We start from the raw sequence: 24483 nt of genomic DNA, 5'->3' as shown, positions 1-24483 counted from the left end.
TGGTTTCAGCGTTTAGATAAATCAAACAAACAAACAAAAAAAAAAAAGAAAGAAAAGGAAATTCTACAGAAACAGCTGATCTTTATTTGGGGGTTAATAAATAAAAAATTGCATTCATGACATTTGTTAAATTTTCATTTTGCTGATTGTTGTGATAACGTTTTATCTATTTTGGATTAATCACATAAATCTAATATATATATATATATATATATATATATATATATATATATATATATATATATATATATATATATATTTTTTTTTTTACACACACAATTTTTTGTAAAGAGCTGTCCTGATACAGTGGAAGTAAATACATCTCTTCAGTTAAAAATTCATCAATAAAATCTCAGATTTTATTGTTAAAGAAAAAAGAATCAGATGCACTGTAACATAAAATAAAATGGAAAAAAAAAAAAAAAAAAATCACCATTCCCATTCACCCAAAGAAATAAAAAAAAAAAAAATAAAAGGGGGTGTGTGTACCATTTCCCACAGCGTGTTCACAGTATTATAATTATTAGACATCTTTATTTGTCTTTTCCTAGACCAGGCATCAATTTAATTATACTAACCTTAGTATTATTTGCATACCAAAATCTACTGTTGTAGTCCGTCAGTCATAAATAATATATCTTAACACAAGTAAAATTAATGGTCCATAGTAGTTACCTCCTTTGAAAGAGACAGGGTTAGAAAGGAAGGGAGGGAAGGAAGAAGGGGGGGGGGGGGACACTCATTTAAACATGGCAGCACAGCAGGTCATGTGGCAATGGAAAGGTATGGGAGATGGGATTAGGGCCCCTTGTGAAACAGAAAGATGGCTTCTCCCTGTTTTCTGCGTGCCTCCTGACTACAGTGTATCTTTAAGACATTAAAACAAACGTATCAGCTGAGGGGAAAAATGAAAATAAAAATGAAATAACGAGTTGGCACAGTCCTTAGACTTCAAAGTAGTAACCACGTTGAGATGCAGATTTGTACAGCATACTACATGTGCACAGAAAAGAAAAAAAAAAAAAAAAAAGACGGAAAAACGGTTTATACGCCCATTTCAACCGAGGAGCTTACTGATGCAGAGAAAGAAAAAGACGGCAAACCAGGCAAGGGGAAGCCCTTTGTGATGCTAGTCTCAGTGAAAGTTCTCGAGCTTGCGTAACCTCAGAGGATTGGACTGCAATGCCTGAGGAGTTGGGGTAGGAGCTTCGGGCTCAGGTGAGCTGAAGAGCACCCTGCCTCGGTGGTTAAACAGGTAGAAAGACGGGTGGTTTCTCAACGTGTTGAACGTTCTGAATAGAGAGAAAGAGGACGGGGTTTATGCTGAACACCACATTTCAGATGCTGTCTTACAAGGTAGTGATAAAAAAACCCAAAACAAATAAAACTGAAAAATAATAGTGCACTTTACTTACTTGTGTTTAAGCTCTGAAGATGCGTCCATGTCTTTAAACTCGCCCGAGATGTGGACTATTCCACAACATGTAACCACAAACGCTAACAATGTCTGTAATACTATCTGTAAGCACAAAACATATATATTATTAAACATGAAATTTAATATTTTTACCAATTTTATACTTGTCCCGTTTTTATCCTATGGATTCTAATGCAAACTCCAAAACATGGAGCAAAAACTTACATCTATTGGAAGGGTTTCATTCTCTTTTTCTGTCAGACGCATGTAGGATCGATCTGGAAAAACATTGCAAGCAAATTTACATGATTGTAATACTTATGATTTAAATTACATTTCTATCCAACAAGAATATATTACAAAAACTACAAATAATAATCGATAATGAAATTTTGTCGTCAACGAATGCCGTTATCGATTAGTTGGGCTGCTCAAGTTACAGGTTTGCGTTACGGTAAGATAACAGCTGCCCGCGAAAATGGTGGACAGTACAGGCTCAACCGGCAGCAGGGAAAAAAAGTGTGCGTCTCAACTCATCTAAGGCATGGGACCATTTTATATTAAAATGGCAATGGAAAGAAAACACACTGGCGTCACAGATGAAAGTGAAACATCAACGGTGAGCTAAAACTGTATAATTCTCAGTATATAAAAATGATATAGAAGAATGAAGTGTTATTGTGTAAAATGTTTGTTTGGTAAATTCGGGACAGTCGCACTGGATCTGTTCTGTCGTGACTCGTACTTTTAAACAGTTATAATAAGCAATACATCCAATTGTTTAATTTGATTAATTGTAAATAATAATAAGAACAACAATTAATACAGTAATCCCCTGATAAACTGTGATAAATGGACGCCACCCCAAAAATGCTATTTTATGTATACAGTGCTGTATTAACATTTTACTTCATTTTATAATTAATAATTATATTACTATTTATTAATTTCATTATTTAAACATAAAACTCCATAAAAACAATTCCCTATAAGTTTGTTGGCTCATCGTGCTGTCCGCTAGAGACCGGGAAAGTCAACCAAACAAATTAGTTATGTTAACCTTAGTAAACCTTTCTGCCACGCTATAAAGCAAAACCAGAGGCTTTTGGCTGATGTACTTTATACTATTTTTATTGTGTCCTTTATTCGCCAACATAATCTGTGTAAAATCTAATCAGAGACCGATGCAGTGCTTCAGAACTGTATTGACCTGATATTTAGTACTGCTAGTGGCAGTTGTTGTCAAATCTACGATCTAAATGCTGACTGCAGCATCAGGAACAGTCAGGAACTGTACCTACATAAACACCTGTGAATCTTAGACATCGCACTTGTATTACATTACTGCATAAAACAGGTTATTTGATCACTTTTTTCCAGAAATTGCAAGTTTTACTAGACAGCTTTCTGCAGAAAAGATTCACGTGCAAGTCGTTCTCAGGCACACAAAAGATACACTGCCTTTTCAAAAACCTTAAAGCTGTTTATTCATGAAGTAAAGCTATTGGGTTTTTGATTAAATTTTTTTTTTATTACACGTTCTTTTATTCTTTGGTGTTGTAGCTTAGTCCAGCATGTATAGCAATGTACGAGAAATTGGTTTTTATACAGTTTTCACTGCACAACAGCACAGACGAGAACATTTCTTAGTTCACACGGTCATATGATGAGTGTTATGGGGTGTAAATATTTGTGTGTGATTCATTCTCAGGCTTTTTAAAAACCTAAAAGCTCTGAGAAGCCCAAGTGGATTCACAAATCCCCAGTGGTTTACACAGCAAATGCTTTGATGTATTTTATTTTGCACGCTTGTGAAAAACCCATTATCACTAGTTATAGCCATTATTGCTTTCCCATTATTAGTGTACATGCAGTATACTTGGCTGTTATGACAAGATAGATAGATAGATAGATAGATAGATAGATAGATAGATAGATAGATAGATAGATAGATAGATAGATAGAATAGAATAGAATAGAATAGAATAGAATAGAATAGAATTTAGTGCTATGCCAGCTACTGAGACCTGAGATCTTCATGGTAAGAACAGTTTATAAGAACAAAAATACCATAAAATCACAAAGAAATAAATATAGCACAAGACAATTTTACAATATTAATAGAAATGTCTGTTTTATAAAATGAGGGGCTTTTGTGCTTATAACAATTATGAGTTCAATATCTTAAATCTGTACCCTGCTGGTTAATGAATATTTTTGGAAAGATGGCTGCCTCGGTGTGGCGCTCTGCAGTTGCTTTACTGTTTTTGTTATTTTGTCCAGTCTTTTGTCTTTTATATATAGTCTTTTTTTTTTTTTTACCAGGGACGAACTGCTGAACATTTGTCAGAACACACCACACCATCTTTTACCGACTATTTGGACATTTTGCTGGACATTGTAGTTAGCCGAGCAGTTTCGCACTTCAAGCGTTTTAAAGACACAAACGAGGAAAGCGAGCTGGTGCATTGGTCAGGCTTTAAAACCACGCTGCCTAGTATCTATCTGGCGAAGCTCCATTTTGGAGACAACTTACAAAATTCTAACAGCCCTGTACACCAACATCTGCACCTCTACAGACCCTCTGTCAAGCTCCTGAAGTTTGCAGACGACACTACAGTCATCATTAACGATGGTGATGAGTCTGCATTCAGAAGCGAAGTTCAGCAGCAGGCTGTCTGGTGCGGTCATAACAACCTGAAGCGCAATACGCTCAAAACAGTGGAGATGATATTGGATTTCAGGAGAAACCCCCCTGCACTCCCCCAGTCACCATCATAAACAGCACTGTGGCAGTAGTGGAGTCATTCGGGTTTCCTGTGCACCATCTCTCAGAGCCTGAAGTGGGACAATCAAATCGACCCAACAGACGATTGGTGAAGGAAGATCAACCTGCCACAGGAGCTGCTCAAACAGTTTTACTCAGCCATCATCCTGTCTGTCCTTGCACTTTAAAAACCATCTGGTTTGGCTCAGCTACACAATCAGATATCAGAAAACTACAGAGGACTACAGCTAAAAGGATTATTGGTGCTTCCCTGCCCCTCTACAGGAACTGTACACACCCAGAGAGAGAGAAAAAGGGCTCAGAAAACCACCCCGGATCCCTCACATCCAAGCCATATGTTTGTTTTTTTCTTACTTTTGCCATCTGGCCGACGCTACAGAGCACCAAGCACCAAGACTGCCAGGCACAGGAGAAGTTTCTTCCCTCCGGCAATCTACCTCATGAACACTTAAATGCTCTCCCCGCTGTGCAATAAAATTTAAACATATGTGAAATACCACTTTTACCAATCTAACGCTGTACTTTTTGTTCAATAATTGCTCTTTTACTTCAATTTTACTTTAGAAAATGTACAACTGGAAGTTTTTTATCACCAAAACAAATTCCTTGTAAGTGCAAACATACTTGGCACTAAAGCTCTTTCTGATTCTGAAACAGTTTAGTGCATGTGTGTCAAACTCAAGGCCCGCGGGCTAAATGTGGCCGGCCACGTTATTTTTTTAGCTGAAAAGGTCTGATTATCTTATAATATATAAGTCAAGCGGGCGCATTGACCATAAACTGCATTTCCCATAATGCATGCCGATCATGTTACACGTGAAGTGACGGCATCCCACCACTAGATTGCAGTGTTTCCACATCAGTGCCATTTTCCAAATTAAGAAATACAATGATCCCAAAATGTCCAGGAAGAGAAAAATTGATGCAGATGAGAGGTTGTTTCAAGAAAGATGGGAAGGCGAATATATGTTTGTGCTTCAAGGAGAAAAACCGGTATGTAAAGTGTACAATCTACGTCGGCATTTTACCACCAAACACGGAGCTAAAAGAACGCCAAAGTAAGCCTTCAAGAAAAACAAAAAATGGTGAAAGAATTAAAAGGAAAATTGCGTTTGTTTATGCAGACAAACGTTCACTGTAATCAAACCATCCCTCATTAGTTAGCTGTATCCCCTTGCAAACAATTTTGAACAAAGTTAATGTCATAACTTGTTATTTATCCTTATTCACTTGGATAGTTTGATCGTTGATTGATGGAGCAATGTGGGGTTCATAAGCTGTTGAGCGGATTTGTTAGAACAGAGCAACAAGCAAACATTTAACATTTATGCAAATATATATGTAATATTTGTAAGTTGAATAATACAAATCCAGAGTTATTTAACATTAAGGAGTAGTTGCATTGATTTTACATTATATTTAGCTACATTTATATTGCCTCAAAGTTACATCTGGCCCTTTGAGGGAAACCATAATGCTGATGTGGCCCTCGGTGAAAAAGAGTTTGACACCCCTTTAGTGGATCCCTGCATTAGTGGATCCCTGCATTAGTGGATCCCTGCTTTAGTGGATCCCTGCTTTAGTGGATCCCTGCTTTAGTGGATCCCTGCTTTAGTGGATCCCTGCTTTAGTGGATCCCTGCTTTAGTGGATCTCCGGGTGCAACAAGGAGCATCCGATGCTTTATAGACATATCAGACGGATTAGTATCGGCTGCGGTGTTGATTTAAGCTGGATTTAAGCTTTAACACTGTAAAATGATCCGGCTCACAAACTGCTTAAGTTTGACACGAGGAGCTGCAACTTACAACCTGAGACCAATCATTTACAGACATTTCACTAACATGATCCAGATCCATTAGTCAGCAAGCCTGGAACATCCTGCCAAGTACTTGTTTTTAATATTAGTTTTTTATTATTATTATTACAATTACAACTTGTAACAATTGTAACAATTAATATTACTATTACACGGGTCCTGGTACACCTTTTATATAGTTATTTAGAATCCCAGGTGTATATCCGCAATCACGTTTTGCCTCGTTAATGCACCTTAATGTTCATTTCACAGAATCCCACCTGACTACACGATTGTGAAACTAGCCTTAATATTATTTTTACACCAGGTTGCTTGTACTTTGTTTGTATATCTGTGAACTAGCAGCTGTAACATTTTCGCTTTTGGATGAATATATTAATCTTTATGAATCTATTGATCTATTAGCAGCTCGATGGCCACTGAACCGAAGCGGCTGAACGCCGTTAATCTGCTTCATTTCCATTGAGCGCAGCCGCTAGCTGTCATGCTAACTCTCCGACTAGCTTGATCGGGCCATTCTCTAGCATGTGCTTGAAGGAAAAAAAAAAGATCTATCGTGTTAAATTTCGTTTAGTTTCTCTAGAGAACTCGTTTTTTACTCACGCTGCGCCGCGGAAAAAGCTGCATGAGCCAAGGCGAAGAGTCCTAAACCAACAACACCTTTCCAAAAGGACGAAGCCATTTTCCATGTAAGCGCAGAGAACCGCTTTCCGTCGGCTACGGCAAGTACGCAGCGTGAAGCCGGCTTCAAAAACTACTTCCGGTCACCACTTCTGGTTTGTATCCGGTATGAAACAACAAGGGGGGCAATAAAATAGATTCGCAGCGCTTCGTAGAGGGGAGGAACTGCGAGTCAGTGCGGGATAGATTTAATACAGGAAAATATATAAAGTTAGATGTTTGGTTTCACACATTTCTGCTTTTCCCGTTCTGTGACGCCACTTAAAAGGGGGCGGAGTCAGTGCAGGAATCAGGAACAATCTGTATATTATATAGTGAGCAGTCATCCAACCTGTAAGGTTTTAACCTGAAAGCGATGCCAACATGCGCTCTCCGCGGAAACACTTCGCTACTAAAGGAGCGTGGGGGAAACTGCCCTTGTGCTTTTTGGCGATTCTGTCAGTTTGTATGTGTCTCTGCCGAGCAGAATACAGTTCGATGGAAAACATCGTGACTGAGAAAAAGGCTGAAGAAAGCCATCGACAGGACAGTGCCGACCTGCTAATTTTCATCCTACTCCTCACCCTCACCATCCTCACAATATGGCTCTTCAAACACCGCAGATTCAGGTTTTTACACGAGACTGGCCTGGCGATGATCTATGGTGAGAGCAAGCAACATGTCTATCTGATCGCCTTCTGCAACCTTCAGATTCGAGCTCAGATCAAACAGCTTGGCTAAACACTGAGCCCAAATGCTGCTCTGTCAATTATTGTGCTGCAGACGAACCCAGGTTATGTGTTTATGTAGGCTTTATAATGACAGCTGGTAATAAACTGGTTATCATGTAACGAAAGGGCTCGATCTGATCCAGTACACTGCAGGCCACATATGTAAAACGCTAGTTGGCTAGTTTGTTTTTCTGCCAAACAATTAGCTTTGTAAATTTTTGTTTCCGTTCTTGACATTGCAAACCAAAGCAGGATTAGTTAAAAATCTTCTGCCCTTTTACTGTAACTGGAGCTTTCTAGCTGTGGGAAAACATTTATGAGAACCAGGAGCTAAGTCTCTTGTCCACATAAGACATACAGTTTACATGCTGCTTATGATTGTGTGCAGGTTTAATACTGGAATACAAAATAGCATCATGTTTATAAATGACCATTAATAATTTTAACAGTGAATACCTAAAGTACAGAATACTAATTAAAAATCATTTAAAAAGCAGTTTAAAGCTGCTCATAAATCTGAATCCGTGATCTGTTCAGGACAGCGGACAGTGCCGGGTTCTGAAACATCATACCCTGTCCGATCAAATCTGTCACCTCTTTCGTAATACATCATTGTTCTCTCACTTGTTTTGTGTCACTAGGATTGCTGGTTGGGGTTGTGCTGCGTTACGGGATCCACGTGCCCCGTGACATCAACAATGTCACGATGAGTTGCCATGTCAATGCCAGTCCACCCACGTTGCTGGTTAACGTAAGTGGCAAGTTCTACGAGTACACACTGAAGGGCCAGATCAGCGCCAACGAGGTCAAAGATGTCCAGGACAACGAGATGCTTAGGAAGGTAAATCGTGGGCAGGTTGTAGCCTTCTCATGACATAATATTTCCAGTGCAGATTTGTTCCTTGAAATTATTTCCAGTTTCATAACATTGTATAGTGTTAGATGTTTGCTTTTTTCAGGTGCTTTCATAGCTATGGAACTGTCACTAAAAAGCTGGTACACTTTTAGAGAAAAATTTCAGACAGAGTTCACTGCATGACTAGGGTCTCCCAGTATTTCTTAATAGCAAAAGCATTTTACCGTAGACTACATATGATCACTGTCTGAAAATGAGCATCAATGATCATCCTTCATTCATTCATTCATTCAGATTTTGTACATTGTACATGTGAACCCTGCAATATTTTAGTATTAAGAAAGTGCTGCATAATAGTAGAAAGGAGTGAACAAGAAACATTTATCACAAAGAGAATTATTTTGGATTCATCAGATCATTTGACACTTTTAATAGGAATTTAAAAGAATAATACAACTGTAAGCTTTTCTTGTAAATTAGAATATCATATGACTCAACTGCGGGTTAGAAACAAAAGCCACTGTTTATATTTCCACTTGTGCACTTACTGTTCCCAATGCTTTAGGTAATTGATCTGGTTCTATGGTTCTATGTTTAGGTGACTGCACATTATTATGTTTGTCCTGGTAAAGATCCATAGTTGCACAGAGGCATTGTCTCTTCATTGTATCAAATAATTTTTTTTTATTTTTAATTACTCGTTTTATATTTTAGAATTGTGAATTTGTTACAGAGCACATGCCAGAAAATGCGCATTATTTTAACTCTGCTGCAGATGTAAACATACGTATAACACGCACAATTTTGAGGTAATGTGTTTATAATAGCATAATCATATTACAGGTTTATCACTGCATCATAACTCTTTCTGTTACAGGTGACCTTTGACCCAGAGGTGTTTTTTAACATTCTGCTGCCTCCAATCATATTTCATGCGGGATACAGCTTAAAGCGGGTATGATATCTTTTTTAATATTGCATAGAAAAAAATGTGGATATAAGAATTAGCATTTTTTAATACTTCAATATAAATGTCAGTTATTTAAACCCAGGCTAAATAGGTCCTTGACAATGTGTCATGAATTATTATTATTATTATTATTATTATTATTATTATTATTATTATTATTATTGCCTGTGTTTCAGAGACATTTTTTCAGGAACATGGGCTCCATTTTGGCCTATGCCTTTGTTGGAACTGTGGTGTCCTGCTTCATCATTGGGTCAGTGTGCTTCATGAATTTTTCAGTATCTTTTCTGCAGTGGCTCTTTTTGGTGTCTGAAGTCATGAACACGGGTTAAAACTAATGGTACTGCCTTTCCAGCTCACTGATGTATGGCTGTGTGACGCTTATGAAGTATACTGGCCAGCTGGCAGGAGACTTCTTCTTCACTGACTGCCTGTTCTTTGGTGCCATCGTTTCAGCCACAGATCCAGGTGTGTCTTTAAAGATTTCCACTGCCAAATTGGAATTTGGTTCATGAGGCTTGGAGGTGTTCCCTAAAAATAAATCTATAATAGTAGGAGTGGTATAATCGTAGATATAATATCTGTACATGCATTAGTATAGATGATGCAAAAACAACATTTCTATTTTGCATGTGATCTTTGTGCTGGTCCGGGACATAATGAAACTATAATGTGAGATCTTTTATCTATTTATATTGTGAGTTTTTCATACAAGGTAATGTCTGATTGATGTAAAACATGCTTAGGTATGATGTGCTATAGCTATAAATCTCAATATAAAGACTAAAGTTTGTATTTTGTATTCTGTAAACTTTGCATTCTAGTGACCGTCCTGGCCATTTTCAACGATTTACAGGTGGATGTCGACCTCTATGCTCTGTTGTTTGGAGAGAGCGTGTTAAATGATGCTGTTGCTGTGGTGCTTTCCTCGTAAGTCCCATTTCCTACCAAAATTCATATATATATTATATAGTAGTCAAAATTTGATTATGGTGTGGGAGGAATTGTGCAGTCATGATTTTAGTCCACTTCAAGAAACTGTTCTGACTGTTCACCTTTTTGTTGTAATGAATGTATTTCCATTGTAATGCTTGTGGATCTCACAGTGATGATGCCACCATTCACAGTTTACTAAGCATAAAATTGCGGTAAATCGTATGCCATGGCCATATCATGTAATCATATCATTTCATATAAATCATATGCTATATCAGTCCGGTTGAAAATTGCTATGGAATTCTTGGCAGACATTGTTGACTATCATCATTAAAAACTCCAGTTGAAAGAGAATATAATTTTTGGTAGACGATCTTTCATCCCTATAGTACAATTACAGGGACATGTGTAATACCATATGAACATTTAAACTCCTCTATTGTCTTCTGATGGCCCAGAATGTTAGTAAGACATTTTTTGTCCTGTTTCTATTTAAATTGTGCACGTTTTAAATGCATATCCAAATTGTGTCAGGTTTGTAATAACACAATTTTAGTTGTTTTGTTGTTTGATCTCAAAAGTAAATGATATTAGTTATAATGTAAATGGTAAGCATCTATACAAGTAACTAAATTAAAAGGGATTTAATAGCTGACCAGTGTAGGCTGATAAATGATATATGTTTGCCAAAACCACTTGCTGTATAAACTCAATGTGGGCTAAACAAAAGATTAGATCTTATTTGCATTACACAATAAATAGTCAGCAGAAACACTGTCAAAGAAACCAGAATGAGGTATGAAGCAAAACAATGTCTCTATGCTCTTATTTAATGCTAGCACACACAGTTGTATTTATTATTTTTATGCACTTTTAGGTAAATTAATAAAAATGTCTAGACAGGCAGCAATAAAGAAAATGACCTGAATTATAAAACTCAGCCTAAATTAGATTAGTTTTTCTTGTGGTCTGTGTGAGCATTGGAGTGGAGAAGCAACCTATTGATTTTCCACCTTGTATAAGTGTGTAACCCAACAGTCTGCTGGAGTATGTCAAGTAAAACGGTTGGGATTTATAGACGTAGGATTTGACCTACAGATAACACTGGGAACCAGCCCAAGCACACCATTTAATATTTAAAGGTGGTCACGTTAAAATGATGTAATTGAAAGACAAACATCATGGAGAGACTGGAACACATATTCGGTATCAGTAGTGGATTGTCCACAGGGATATGGAGCCGGTATTAAAGTGTTTTATATATATATATATTAAGCCAATTAACAAAGTATAATTTTTTATTAAGTCATTAATAACAACTTTATAAATCATTAATTGAAATAATTTAATCTAAGGATTTATTAATGACCAAAGATTTTAAATTTGTTCACCTATGTAGTTGTGAATTCAGCAGCTAGCGAAATGTAGCTAATATAATTATTATTACACAGAGCAGTTACCAGGGTTGTCAAATGTGAATAGACTGGAACAAGGTGCAAAGCTCAAGTTAATCATATTACAAATGCTCATCTAGCTTGGTTTCATATTAGGCAATTTTTTAAAATAAGTTTGTGTAATTTCCACTCAGGCTGTTATATCTACATCTCTGTTATATCTACAATCTAAAAGCAATAGATCCTACTTTAGACTTGCTAAATAATATGTAACTCTCAGCATACACTTCTGCTTGCAGTTCTACAATGCTGAGCATGTTCCATTTTATTGTACTGTAGTTTATCACTAACCAAAAGCTCAACATGGTGTGGAATGTTCCTAACTCTTGTGTTTTTTTTTTTCCTGCTGGACTCGTGTCCTCAACTCAGAATTTTCCTTTATTACCGCCGACACAGTGGGGTGGGCCAGCACTGCTCTGGAGGTGTGGCTCAGTGCATAGAGGGCGGTAACCACGAGCAAAGATCACCCCAAAATGGGTGTGATACACAAGTAGCTTTGATTCTGCAGTTAGTTTATTTTCTTGCGTGTGCATTGCCTGGTGTAATCCAGAGTATGCAGAGCGAATGACCCACAGTCCAACCTCACATTAGATCCCATTTTACACAACGTGGTATAATTTCATTTTTCATTCCATATATTCATACCTATTATTCACAAACTTATACTGAAGTAATGTTTTGAGTTTTATTATTATAACGTTGCTGTCATGTGACATGTGACACGCGAGTCTGTGATCAGGAGTGGTGTAGGCACTTTTGCATGACTAATTAGTGGGATATTGAGGCTGGAGTGTGGGGATTTGCTGGCTGGATGAAAGGTTTGTTGTATTAGGGTTTGACCCCCAGCTGCTATCATCTAGAAAAGTGTAGCGATCCCTTTAACCTTTAAGTTGCTTAGAGCTTTCTGCCTCTGAACTACAGGGAAACAATTATACTGTATTTCCACTTAGGAAACAAAAGTAGGCTGAAGTAAAAAGTAGGCAAAGATAGACAATATGTCTTGTTTTTGTATTTTTATATATATATTGTAATAAATAAATAAAAAGTAATGAACAACCAGTCACACATGAAGAGCCACTGTAGAAGTTTGTTTACTGTGTGATTTCTATAACATCAACAGAAGATTGATTTGGCTGGTAGGTGTTGAGCTAGTCGTTTTGCATCCCTGAAAACAAATATCCTGGTTTATGGTAATAGTTAGTATGGTCCAGTATATTGGGTAGTTAAGGCATGGTGTGCTGTGCCTCCTCCTCTTCATTTTCTCTGATCTTTGTGCTTTCCATAGAGACAACACAACATTACCATTGTTTGTGTTGTGTTCGGTTTACTTTTTCTGTGTACTTGAATATTCCTTTTCTTTTTTATGGCTTCAGAGAACAGTCAGAGTGTTAGGATTTGTGTTCTAATCTTCATTTGTCTCTCTGTTTAGGTCTATTGTTGCATATCAGCCCCAGGGAGACAACAGTCATACATTTGAAGCAATGGCCATGCTAAAGTCGTTTGGTGTCTTTCTGGGTGTCTTCAGTGGTTCCTTTGCTCTTGGAGTGGCTACTGGTATAATGACTGCCTTGATATCCTTCAGATTTTAAACAATTTGTGTAAAGATATTATGCTAAGGCGTACATGTATACTTATTGCTCGATATAATAGCATGCATGATTTTGCAATTGCAGGCAAATTTTGTGGCTTGCTGGAAGTTCCCATGAAAGTGTCCATGATTCAGTTTAGCCAGATAATGTAACGCAACCTAACAGGCATCAGATAGCAGTTTCTAGGTAGCTGGCTTTGTTATCCAGCTTGCTCTTTGTTTTCAATATGGTGTCCAACAAGAATAGATACAGGTCATTATCATATTATGAACATTGTCAGCTATGTTAAATAGTTATTATAGGTTTTTTATTTGTATATCTCAGGACTCACTGCCTAAATAGAATGTGTATTGTATAAAGCCAAGTAAGGCTCCTTAACTCTTTCTCACGTTACCAAATTTACCAAGTTGCGGGATTTTCCACTGCTAGAAACGGCCCTCTTCTTCCTCATGTCCTGGAGCACATTCCTGTTGGCTGAGGCATGTGGCTTTACAGGTGACTTGCTTTAATTCCAACAGTAATTCTGCTTGTCTTAGTATTTAAAATGTGGTTGAATTGTAATGTGGTTTATTGTTTGTTGTATGCGTAGGTGTGGTAGCGGTTCTTTTCTGTGGAATTACCCAGGCTCATTACACCTATAACAACCTCTCCCCAGAGTCACAGGACCGGACCAAGCAAGTAAGACCCATCATTAACTTAAATGTCCAGACATGCAAATGCCATTGAGTAGCATTTATTGGGCAACATGTTAACAGTGAACAGTCAGTTGACATTTGAAGTTGATGTGTTGGGAAAAGGAAGAATGGTCAAGTGGAAGGATCTGACAAGGGCCTGACTGTGATGTTAAGACCACTAGGTAAGAATCTCTAAAGTATCAGGTTTTGTGGAGTGTTCTGGTATGCAGTGGATAATGGCTACCAAAAGTGGTCAAAGGAAGAAAAACTGGTTAAGGGTCAAAGGTCCCCGAGGCCCACTGATGCGCGTAGGAAGCAAAGGTTAACTAATCTAGTCTAATTTCACAGAAGGTGTTTCACAGAAAATGCAGGTGTTTGTGGATTTATGGATGATGTGTGTATTTAAAATGAGCTGCCTTCTTATTAAAAATTTGCTGCATTTCCTAAACTCCAATTTTTTAAATTGTCTTTTTATTGTCTTTTTTTATCATTATTAAATGTAAACAATATTTTGCTTTGGTTTCTTATTTTTAGTTATTTGAGCTGCTAAATTTCCTGGCTGAGAACTTCATCTTTTCCTACATGGGCCTGACCCTGTTCACCTTCCAGAACCATGTCTTCAACCCAATTTTCATCGTGGGAGCATTTGTATCCTGTAATGCTACCGAGATAAAGAAAAATATGACTTTAATCTTCTAGTTAGTGATTTATTGAATTCATGTAAGTATGTGGGTAGTGCATGTTTGTGTGCGCATGAAGATGCTGATCAAGGCCTGATTTAATTCATCATCAAATCAGGTTTTCTGAAATCACACAAAATTGTCTTCAAAAGAATGAGATTGTCAGTGCTCAAGTTTAAATCTGAGGTTGACTTCATTTTGGATCATTCAACTGGGGAAGTGGCTAGTAACCAACTACTGAGTGTATTGTTTGTTCTGTTTTCTGTGTGTGTGTGTGTGTGTGTGTGTGTGTGTGTGTGTGTGTGTGTGTGTGTGTGTGTGTGACTTCTCTTATTGAAACATGGGAAATAACCTTTGCTTAGGGTTTTTTGGTTCCTTAATGACTTTAATGTTTCAGTTGGCCATTTTCTTGGGCCGTGCAGCTAATATTTACCCGCTCTCCTTCCTGCTCAACTTGGGCCGCAGGAACAAAATAGGTTCCAACTTACAGCACATGATGATGTTTGCAGGTTTGTTGATTGAGTGAAATTGTACTTAAGTAAAAATGAAATTGAATTAATGTTTTTAAATAAGCCTTTTGTAATCGAATAACTGTGAAGCCCATCTGTTGCTTTGGGACAGTGCATCAGGTTGTTCAATTATTAAGGGGGTAAAACAATATCGAATGCTTTCTCAATAAGGTTTTTACTTTTTTTTCTTGCTCAGGTCTCAGAGGGGCCATGACTTTTGCCCTTTCTATCAGAGACACAGCCACATACGCACAACAGATGATGTTCTCCACCACACTGCTGGTGGTTTTCCTCACTGTTTGGGTATGCGGAGGAGGCACCACTCAGATGTTGTCTTTCCAGCGCATCCGGTCAGTCCTGCATATTTACACACCTGCCTTTTTTGTGTACAACCCGAATTCCGGAAAAGTTGGGATGCTATATAAAATGTAAATAAAAACAGAATGCTATAGTTTGCAAACCATCAAATTGGCCGTCAAATTTAAATTACCTTATTTTGTCTTTAAAATGTTTTCTATGTTTTACTGTGAATACATTAAGGGTTTATGAGTTTTGTCAAATCTTTGCATTTCTTTTTTATTTCCATTTTACACAGTGTCCTAACTTTTTTGGAATTGTATCTAGTCCACATATTCAGAGACATTTTTAATTATGTTTTCAGCTCTGCTTATTTATTGGTTTTGTGGTCACTGATACGGTAGATGTAATGCAATGCCTATACTCCTTTTCAGAACCAAACAACCCCTAACCAATACCGCTTTATAAGTTATATCTAAAAATGTATAATGGCAGCAAGAGAATCTGGATGTTTGGGTCATTGACTATAATGTTATAAAGTTCCTACTGTAGGAGTAATATGAACTGTTTGTTCATTTTGATTTTTGTTGTAACAGTGTTGGAGTGGACTCGGACCAGGACAATTCGGTAAATGCTTTTGTTTTTACTTATCCTGAAGACTTGTATGGGATTTAATGCACTATAATGTATATTAACCCTATCTCTGTAGATTGGCCCCCTTGACGGATTGGAGAGGAGGAGCACCAAACAGGAGAGTGCTTGGTTGTTTAGAATTTGGTACAACTTTGACCACAAGTATCCTTTGTGCCATGACTCTAAAGCGGATGGTATTGAAGAATAATAATAATAAAAAAATCAGATTTTATATCTAGAACTATGTTTGCTTTTATGCAATATATTCTGTTATTGTAGTGTTTATTATAATACAAAGGCTTAAATCTGTTTGTCTTATGATATTTTTTTTTATGACCTAAACTCTGATATTCTTTAGTGTCATTAATCTGCCGTTATTGTTTTTATGCACACTATTCCTTGACCACCTCTCCCACAGCTATCTTAAACCCATTCTGACTCACAGCGGGCCTCCACTCACAGCCACCCTGCCATCCTGCTGTGGTCCACTGGCCCGATGCCTCACCAGCCCACAGGCGTGTGAGGTCAGCCTCATACACAACTGATTATTTTTAATGACCTCCCTCTGAAAGAAAAGCGTTAGCTTTTTTTTGTGGCATTTTCATTAACATTTTTGTGGTAGTTAATTTCATTTTTAATTCTAGAGTTTTAACAAGAGAATGTATAATACAAGTAAAAGAGACAACGCTAAAATTTATTATTTCGTCTGTAATCCCAGCATCACTGGGAGGTAATGAAAATAAAGCATAGATTGTGGGTAAAAACATCAGGAACATAGATGTCAACATTGATGTTTAGGACATTTAGACACATATTTAGAGTGGCAAGTTGATACAGTAAGCAGCTTGGACGCCTCACAGCTCCAGGGTCCCTGGTTCAATTCTGAGCTCTGTGTCTTTTTGTGTAAAGCTGCTGTGTAGAGTCTCTGGTTTCTTTCACCCTTCACAAAAATATACCAGTAGGTTCCCTTGGTTTGACTGTGTGTGTGTGTGTGTGGGTGTGTCTGCCCAGTGCTTTGCAATGGCCTGGCTTCCCATCTACACACACTTCAGACTTCTATTATGTCATAAAAAATTTGAAATGATTTGTGAATATTACCTTTTAAGGAGAATTGTTTTGAACGGTGAGAAGTTGGTCTTCCATCTACACACACTCCCTGAGCCATCTCTAGAAACATTAAAACATCTTATTGATTGGTGAATATTACCTTCAAAGGAACAATTTATTGTACCGTACTTTTGCTATTTACTCTAAAGTCGTGCCGTCAATTTGAATGACTGCACTTCACGTTTTGTTTGGAGTTAAGTATGTAGCCATGAAAGCACTTGTCAGATCCAAAATAACTGCACTCTTACATACTTCACTGATTGCTTCATCTTCTCCATGCAGAACGAGGGCCAGCTGAAGGACGATGATTCAGACCTTATCCTGAACGACGGGGACATCAGCCTGACTTATGGGGACATCGCGGTTAGCACTGATGCGACAGGCGCACACATGATCAGCATTCCGGCCGGTGCAGCGGGCGTCTACTCTGATGAGGCTCTGGACCGAGAGTTGACCTTTGGCGACCACGAGCTGGTGATTCGAGGCACGCGCCTTGTGCTACCCATGGATGATTCAGAGCCGCCTCTACGCCACCGGGAGATTTGAGCTGCATGTAAATTAAATCTTGAAGGAAGTCAAAGGCTTTCCTGCCCCTCTTTCCATCACCAACACAGTCTGGAGCGATCTCTCTCTCTCTCTCTCTCTCTCTCTCTCTCTCTCTCTCTCTCTCTATCACTACCACTATCTTCTTTCTGAAGTAGCTGGTTTGATGTCTCTACCTCATTCGTCGTTTTGTTTTTGCTTCTCTAAACACGACTTGTGAAACCATGTCAGTTCTTGCCATCCATTTTTTTTGCCATTTTTGTCCGCACAGCTTGACTGTTAAACATTATGGCATCTTCAGGCAGTGTGACATTGTCTGTCTCAGAGGGTTAGAGTGAGAAGCGATAGAGCAGTGCTTTCTTGTCTGCATAATAAGGTGTGAAATAGCTGTCCATGCAAATTCTTGCTTCCTGTTGGTGTGTGAGACATAGTTCAAAAAGTGTATTCAGGCTTGGGCAGTGGAAAAAAAATGCTCTTAGACTTTCAAACCGCCTTCTTTATCTGAACATCAGATCAGAGGCATGGTACCCTGATGGCTCAGTGTTTGTTATGTGGTTGCAATCAAGTGCCTGTCGAATGTAATTTTGACCTATTCTTGGAGCAAAACAACACTGCCATCCACTAGAGGGAGGCCTTGTATCTTAATACTGAACTTTGTGCTGTCAGCTTCAATTTGGCAACATGAGGGACTTGCTGTAGTTTTGACTGGCTGCTGAGGGATGTCTGTACAATCAGAAGGCCCAGAGCTCACCTACTGACCTTAGACTGTGACTCCGGCGGTCTTACTTCAAAGAACAGAAACATGTATATGGTGTAAAGTGTTCTTTCAGTGGGATTCATGGTACAAAATCTGAGGCTATGTCTTTCTGATTTGTTTGCATTTCACAGTCACAAAAGATCAATATTAATTTTACCTGCTCTACTACTGAAATGTCATGTTTAACAGTGAATGACAAATGATGTGTCATCTGTATTACTAATATCAACCAAATAATAGATAAAAAAAAAGAGGATTTTTACCAGTGCTAGTGCAGACCTGTTAAGGTCTAAAGAAGAACATTTCACAGCATTGTGTTAGATTTTTTTTGTAGGCCTTTTGATGTACTAACCTTTGCATGAGGTGTGCTATGTGGAGATGCATCTTTGTGGGTTTTTTTGCGCCATTTTGCATTTTTATAGCGAATTGAAACATCGTCGTCCAGGTTGGCGTGTTATGTCACTGCAGCACAAATTATTTATGTTTTTTTTTTCCTAAGTTTAGAGAGAGTATGGATGAAGGAGAATTTTAAGCATGATATTAAAGGGCTGAATGAACAGGTATTAATACTGTTTTAATATAGTTCTTTTGGTGGGGAAAAAAGTCTAGAGGAAATCGACCATTTCCTGTTTGAGTGAAATGTTAGGGTGTGGTGCAGCGATGAGATGAACAACGGCACTGATGGTGTGTGAGCGCAACTGCGTGTTTGTTGCAGTTGTACTAAATTGTATGTATGTATGAGATGGATAAAAAAATGTCTTGATTTTTAATACACTGTCTATTAAAAAGGATATGAATTCAGTTTAAAAAGGTGTGAACAACCCATTAAGAGATTTTTGTGTTGCATTTATGTATCTTAAGAGTGTGTGTGTGTGTGTGTGTGTGTGTGTGTGTGTGTGTGTGAATGCTCAAAAAAACAAGCTGACTTTCTAGAAGGGTGGTGGTTGCCTTTAATGGAATGCACTCATAATGCAATGGGTCTTCTGAATGAAACAGTAAAATAAGACACTGTATGTGTTAGAATGTTGCTGTAGATCTAGGCCCTTGATGAAAAAAGCAAGAGAGGAGATGATGCAGAGAATGAGTGATGGGCGTCTAAAAGAAGAGTGAACAAGCTTTCAGTATAGCGTTATCTCCTGCTGTGCAGGATATTTTCCCAGAGGGCAATGTAGCATTCCTGTAGGCCTGCCTCTAGATAACATGGCCCACAGAAACAGAGTGTTTATATTTGCATGGTTACCAAATGAAGGAATTCAGTATGCTTGCAGTCTTCGCACTTTGTTTAGCTTTTTATGTCTTGAAGTATCAAATTATTTTATTGTCTGATGGTAAATGATTTTTAGGTTAAAATGGCATAAAGATGAACAGACCTGCTGTTAGACTGAGATCAGCTTTGCTCATTTGTCACGTGAAGAGAGGATTTTAGCAGATACGCTTTTCTCCGTATGTTACCTTAATATCTAAGAGTAGCAGTCTAGCAATGTCATAAATATATCATACATTTATGAGCAAGAATAATTGCAAACTTGCAGCCAGTGTCTTTACTTGAACCAGTGTACTCTTTTGATTGGCCATTCGCCTGTGAGGTTTAAAAAAAAACCCAATTGAGCTCAAAATGTTATTACTTAAAATGAGCAAGATTTGTTTTGTATGTTGTTCCTGAAATGTGTTGTAACTTCCCTAAAGACTTAATTGATGAATAAAAGCCACCTAGTTACTGTTGTCATTTCTGTTGATGGAAAATATTTCTTTAAGTAAAGTGTATTTCCTCTCCATGTCTGTTACATATTTTTGATCTTGAGTTTCTTGAGCAATGAGGGATCAGGTTCTGCTTATTACAGAGTGGTAAGTCTGTGTTTAGCTCTACTGTTCTTCTGCTGCTTGTCCAGGATAACGTATAATCAGCTTCGTTGTCCATGGCCACTCAAACACTTTTATATGAGTGATCGCTTGTCCTAATTGTTTGACCTATAACAGAAAGAAGCAGATCAACTTGCAGATTTGCCTATGTTGTGTTTTTACTGATGCTAGTCACATCATGTGCAGTCTCTGTTATTACATGTCGCAGGTACTGACTGTTTACATATGTGTAAATACGATCATCTGTTCATGTGCGTGCAATGATCAATAAATAGAAGCCTGTGATTTCAACTAAGTCTGCTTCCTTTTATTGGCTTTGGTCTGACCCGAATAGTTAATTGTGACTAGCAGAAAACGCTGCCTGGATGATTCATGCATGATCTCAACAGACTCCTTTAAGCCAATCTGATCTAAACTAAAAGCTGTTCTGTGAATGTTCTGGCAATATTCATCAAACCTCCCTACTTGAAATCATTTAGGACAAAATCACAAGCCTCAAGTGCATACTTGCACCCAATAATGAGAGACTCATATTTTTCAGTGTGATTTGGCGCTTTTCCTGAAGGGGATGTATTGGAAACTTTTTGTCATGAGCAGTGTTCTAGCATGCACTTAATGTTCACTGATGTGTATGTGTAGACTCCTTTGTGTCTGAAAAGGAGATTCACTCCACAGCTGGAGAATAGAGCTCTCCAAAACAAGAGAAGCTGACTCAACCCAGCTGGGTATAACTAGTCCTCAGCAAGAGATCAGGTAATGGGCTCCTTATATGGTCCGAAATATCCACAGGAATGTGTCTTGTTATAGACGGTGTACATGAGTTTGATTTCCTGAAACATACAGTACAGACCAAAAGTTTGGACACACCTTCTCATTCAAAGAGATTTCTTTATTTTCATGACTATGAAAATTGTAGAGTCACACTGAAGGCATCAAGGGCTATTTGACCAAGAAGGAGAGTGATGGGGTGCTGCGCCAGATGACCTGGCCTCCACGGTCATCGGACCTGAACCCAATCGAGATGGCTTAGGGGTGAGCTGGACCGCAGAGTGAAGGCAAAAGGGCCAACAAGTGCCAAGCATCTCTCGGGGAATTCCTTCAAGACTGTTGGAAGACCATTTCAGGTGACTACCTCTTGAAGCTCATCAAGAGAATGCCAAGAGTGTGCAAATCAGTAATCAAAGCAAAAGGTGGCTACTTTTAACCTAGAATATGACATTTTTCAGTTGTTTCACACTTTTTTGTTATGTATATAATTCCATATATAATTCCACATGTGTTAATTCATAGTTTTGATGCCTTCAGTGTGAATCTACAATTTTCATAGTCATGAAAATAAAGAAAACTCTTTGAATGAGAAGGTGTGTCCAAACTTTTGGTCTGTACTGTATATATATATATATATATATATATATATATATATATATATATATATATATATATATATATATATTTATATATATATATAAAAAAAAAACATTCTGGGAAGTGTTAGTGTATTCATTTCAGGATTTTGGTTAAAAAAAAAAAATCATTATTCAAATAAAAATATTCAAGAATGACATTATCTGAACATTAATTTTAGATGTTTTTTTTAAGAGCAAGTACAATGGTTTGGTGAAGCAGTTACTGTAGTCCTTGTATCAGCTGTAACATAGATATCGTTTTGTTTGTTATGTAGATTTTTTTTTATATCCTTGTCTTTGACCCTTTATTTTGTCAAATTATAATTCTCATTTTAAAATACTGCAATATTAAATGAAACTCGTTTCTTGAAGGTTAAAGAACGCTAGTACTCAAAAAATCCATCTGATTTGTCACTATTTATCAGTGTAGAGTTTAGCATACTGTATATGTTTCTTCACTTGTCTCAACTATTAGGGTGGTAACAGTGTTTATAGAAAATCTTGGCTGTGTCACAAATAAGAAAATTACTTCAGCCAAGCTTGTCTGATTGGAGTGTGCCTGCCTATGAAGTCAGTAAGTAAGAAAGACAGTATAATATCCAACATAGAAATGAGAGCCAACATAATTTCCAAACTGATTTTGGGCTTCTGGAGAGGGATTTGACTCAATGCTACCCAAAGTGAGCTACAATAACTCCTGGTCAAATCCAGTAATGTTTATATCAGTCCACATGTTTGCAAAGTACTTGAATGAGTCAGAGTTTCTACAAACACTTTTAGTTACCCTACAATAGATATAAAAAATCTACACTCTCTAGTTAAAATGACGGGTCTTTGTAAATAAAACAAAAAAGATGAATCATGCTGGAATTCATTATATACTCAATGTGAAATGACAGCGTATAAAAATTGAGAAACAATCTGAATCCTTTTATGGGAAAAATAAAAAAAAAGTACAATAATTTAGTAGCATAAATGTGCACAAACATACACTATATGACAAAAGTATCGGGACACCTGCTTTTTCAAGCCATATGTGGTTCTTCCCCAAATTGTTACCACAAAGCTGGAGGCACACATTTGTATAAGATGTCTTTGGATGTGGGATAATAAAATGTTATGCTCACTTGAAGGGGTCTCCATGAAGATATGGTTTGGAGAGGAAAATCTTGTGTGGCCTGCTATAGAGCTCTGATCTCAACCCTACTAAAGATATTTGGGATAAACTGGAATGCTGACTGCACCCCAGGCCTCCTCATCCTACATCAGTACCTGACTTTTCTAACTGCCTTGTGGCTAATGAACACAAATGTCCACAAGCACACTACATATCTATTGGAATTTGGCAATGGTATCTTGATTTGACAGTCTTTTTAAAAAAAAACCCAAAACAAAACAAAAAGTAAATATACAGCTCTAATCTTTAATTCATTTAATTCAAACATAATACAACTAGATCAGACAAATTCTTGCTTTTATGAATTCATTGGACATCTGTATTTGCATGTGGATTTAAATTTGTCAAACCATGTACAGATATGTGTAAAACTCTCACAAAACAGTCCTTAGAAAAACACAATTTGGATTATTTTCCATCTCCCAGTAATCCTGGACCTGGCATTAAGGACAACATGGACTCAGATTCTGAAGCACAATACAATCCATATTCCAAAAAAGTTGGGAGAAATTTAAATAAATACAAAATGCAATAATTTGCTAATCTTATTAAACCCATATTCTATTAACAATAGAACATAAAAACATAAAATTTAAACTGAGAAAATGAACTATTCTGAGAAAAAACAATTAATTTCTAATTTGATGGCTGCAACGTCTCAAACAAGTTGGGACAGAGGCAACAGAAGGCTAGAAAAGTAAGTGTTACTAAAAGAAACAGCTGGAGGAACATTTTGTAAATAATTAAGTTAATTGGTAACAGGTCAGTAACAGTAAAAAAAGAGAGCGGCAGAGGCTCACCATTCCGTGTATACATATTGTAAAACAATTACTGAATAATGTTCCTCAACATCAACATTCCTTTCCCAAAACTCCAGCAACTGGTCTCCTTAATTCCCAGATATATACAGACTGTTGTTAAAAGAAGATGGGATGCTATACAGTGGTAAACATGGCCCTGTTCCAACTTTTTAGTTTTTCCTTAAAAATGTAAATTTTTTCAGTTTAAACATTTTATATATTTTGTATATTCTATTGTGAATAAAATATGGGCCATTGAGATTTGCAAATCATAGCATTCTGTTTGGAACTTTTTGGAATTGTGGTTGTAAGTAGGAGTACATCATAAGACACACACACACACACACACACACACACACATTTTCACAATCACAGGGTCAAGTTACATCTACCTACTGCAATGTTTTTGGAAGGTGTTTGAAAATATTTAAAATACAATTTTTACATTTCCAAATATTTGGAAGAACATATCTAATAAACATGTAATAAAAATGTTTTTCTTCTCTTTTCTATTCATTGCATTGCTTCTTGAAAAGGTTTTTTCTTTTTTCCAAAGAGTCTGGCGTGTTTCATTAAACCTCAGCACCTGTGACATGTTATCTATGTAGTTTCCTATTTCAAAACAGAATTGCAAGAATCTCTACAAACAAATGTGATGTGGCTGCATTTGAATTAATATTAAAAATGTATTTAGTTGTGTAAATGTTTGTTAAATTAGAATATGTTTATTAATCTTAAGAGACAGAAGGGTGCATAAAGGGTGTAACCTTGTAGAAAAATCCCATTGAAAGTGAGGCATTTGTTACAGACTGCTCTAATGT

General features: G+C 37.2%; 2 protein-coding genes across 2 annotated transcripts; one reads left to right on the top strand and one right to left on the bottom strand.

Moving 5' to 3' along the window:
- Positions 1-337: 337 nt before the first annotated feature.
- mmgt1 (membrane magnesium transporter 1) lies at positions 338-6821 on the bottom strand. The gene is made up of 4 exons (XM_046849323.1): positions 6627-6821; positions 1643-1695; positions 1416-1519; positions 338-1292 (listed from the first exon to the last, which is right to left on the bottom strand). Exons 1-4 carry the CDS (start codon positions 6703-6705, stop codon positions 1136-1138), a joined length of 393 nt encoding a protein of 130 aa, XP_046705279.1. The 5' UTR covers positions 6706-6821; the 3' UTR covers positions 338-1135.
- Positions 6822-6901: 80 nt separating this feature from the next.
- Positions 6902-20570, top strand: slc9a6a (solute carrier family 9 member A6a). The gene is made up of 16 exons (XM_046849322.1): positions 6902-7347; positions 8056-8255; positions 9148-9225; positions 9417-9493; positions 9596-9708; positions 10065-10170; positions 13060-13201; positions 13609-13714; positions 13809-13897; positions 14428-14541; positions 14971-15082; positions 15279-15432; positions 15976-16006; positions 16089-16174; positions 16431-16536; positions 17402-20570. The coding sequence occupies exons 1-16, from the start codon at positions 7068-7070 to the stop codon at positions 17663-17665; spliced, it is 2058 nt and encodes a 685-aa protein (XP_046705278.1). The 5' UTR covers positions 6902-7067; the 3' UTR covers positions 17666-20570.
- The last annotated feature ends 3913 nt before the right edge of the window (positions 20571-24483 follow it).

Source organism: Silurus meridionalis, chromosome 5 (assembly GCF_014805685.1).
Source record: "Silurus meridionalis isolate SWU-2019-XX chromosome 5, ASM1480568v1, whole genome shotgun sequence".
Lineage (NCBI taxonomy): Eukaryota > Metazoa > Chordata > Actinopteri > Siluriformes > Siluridae > Silurus > Silurus meridionalis.
The sequence above is the reverse complement of the archived record's forward strand: the minus strand, read 5'-3'. Positions and strand labels throughout refer to the sequence as shown.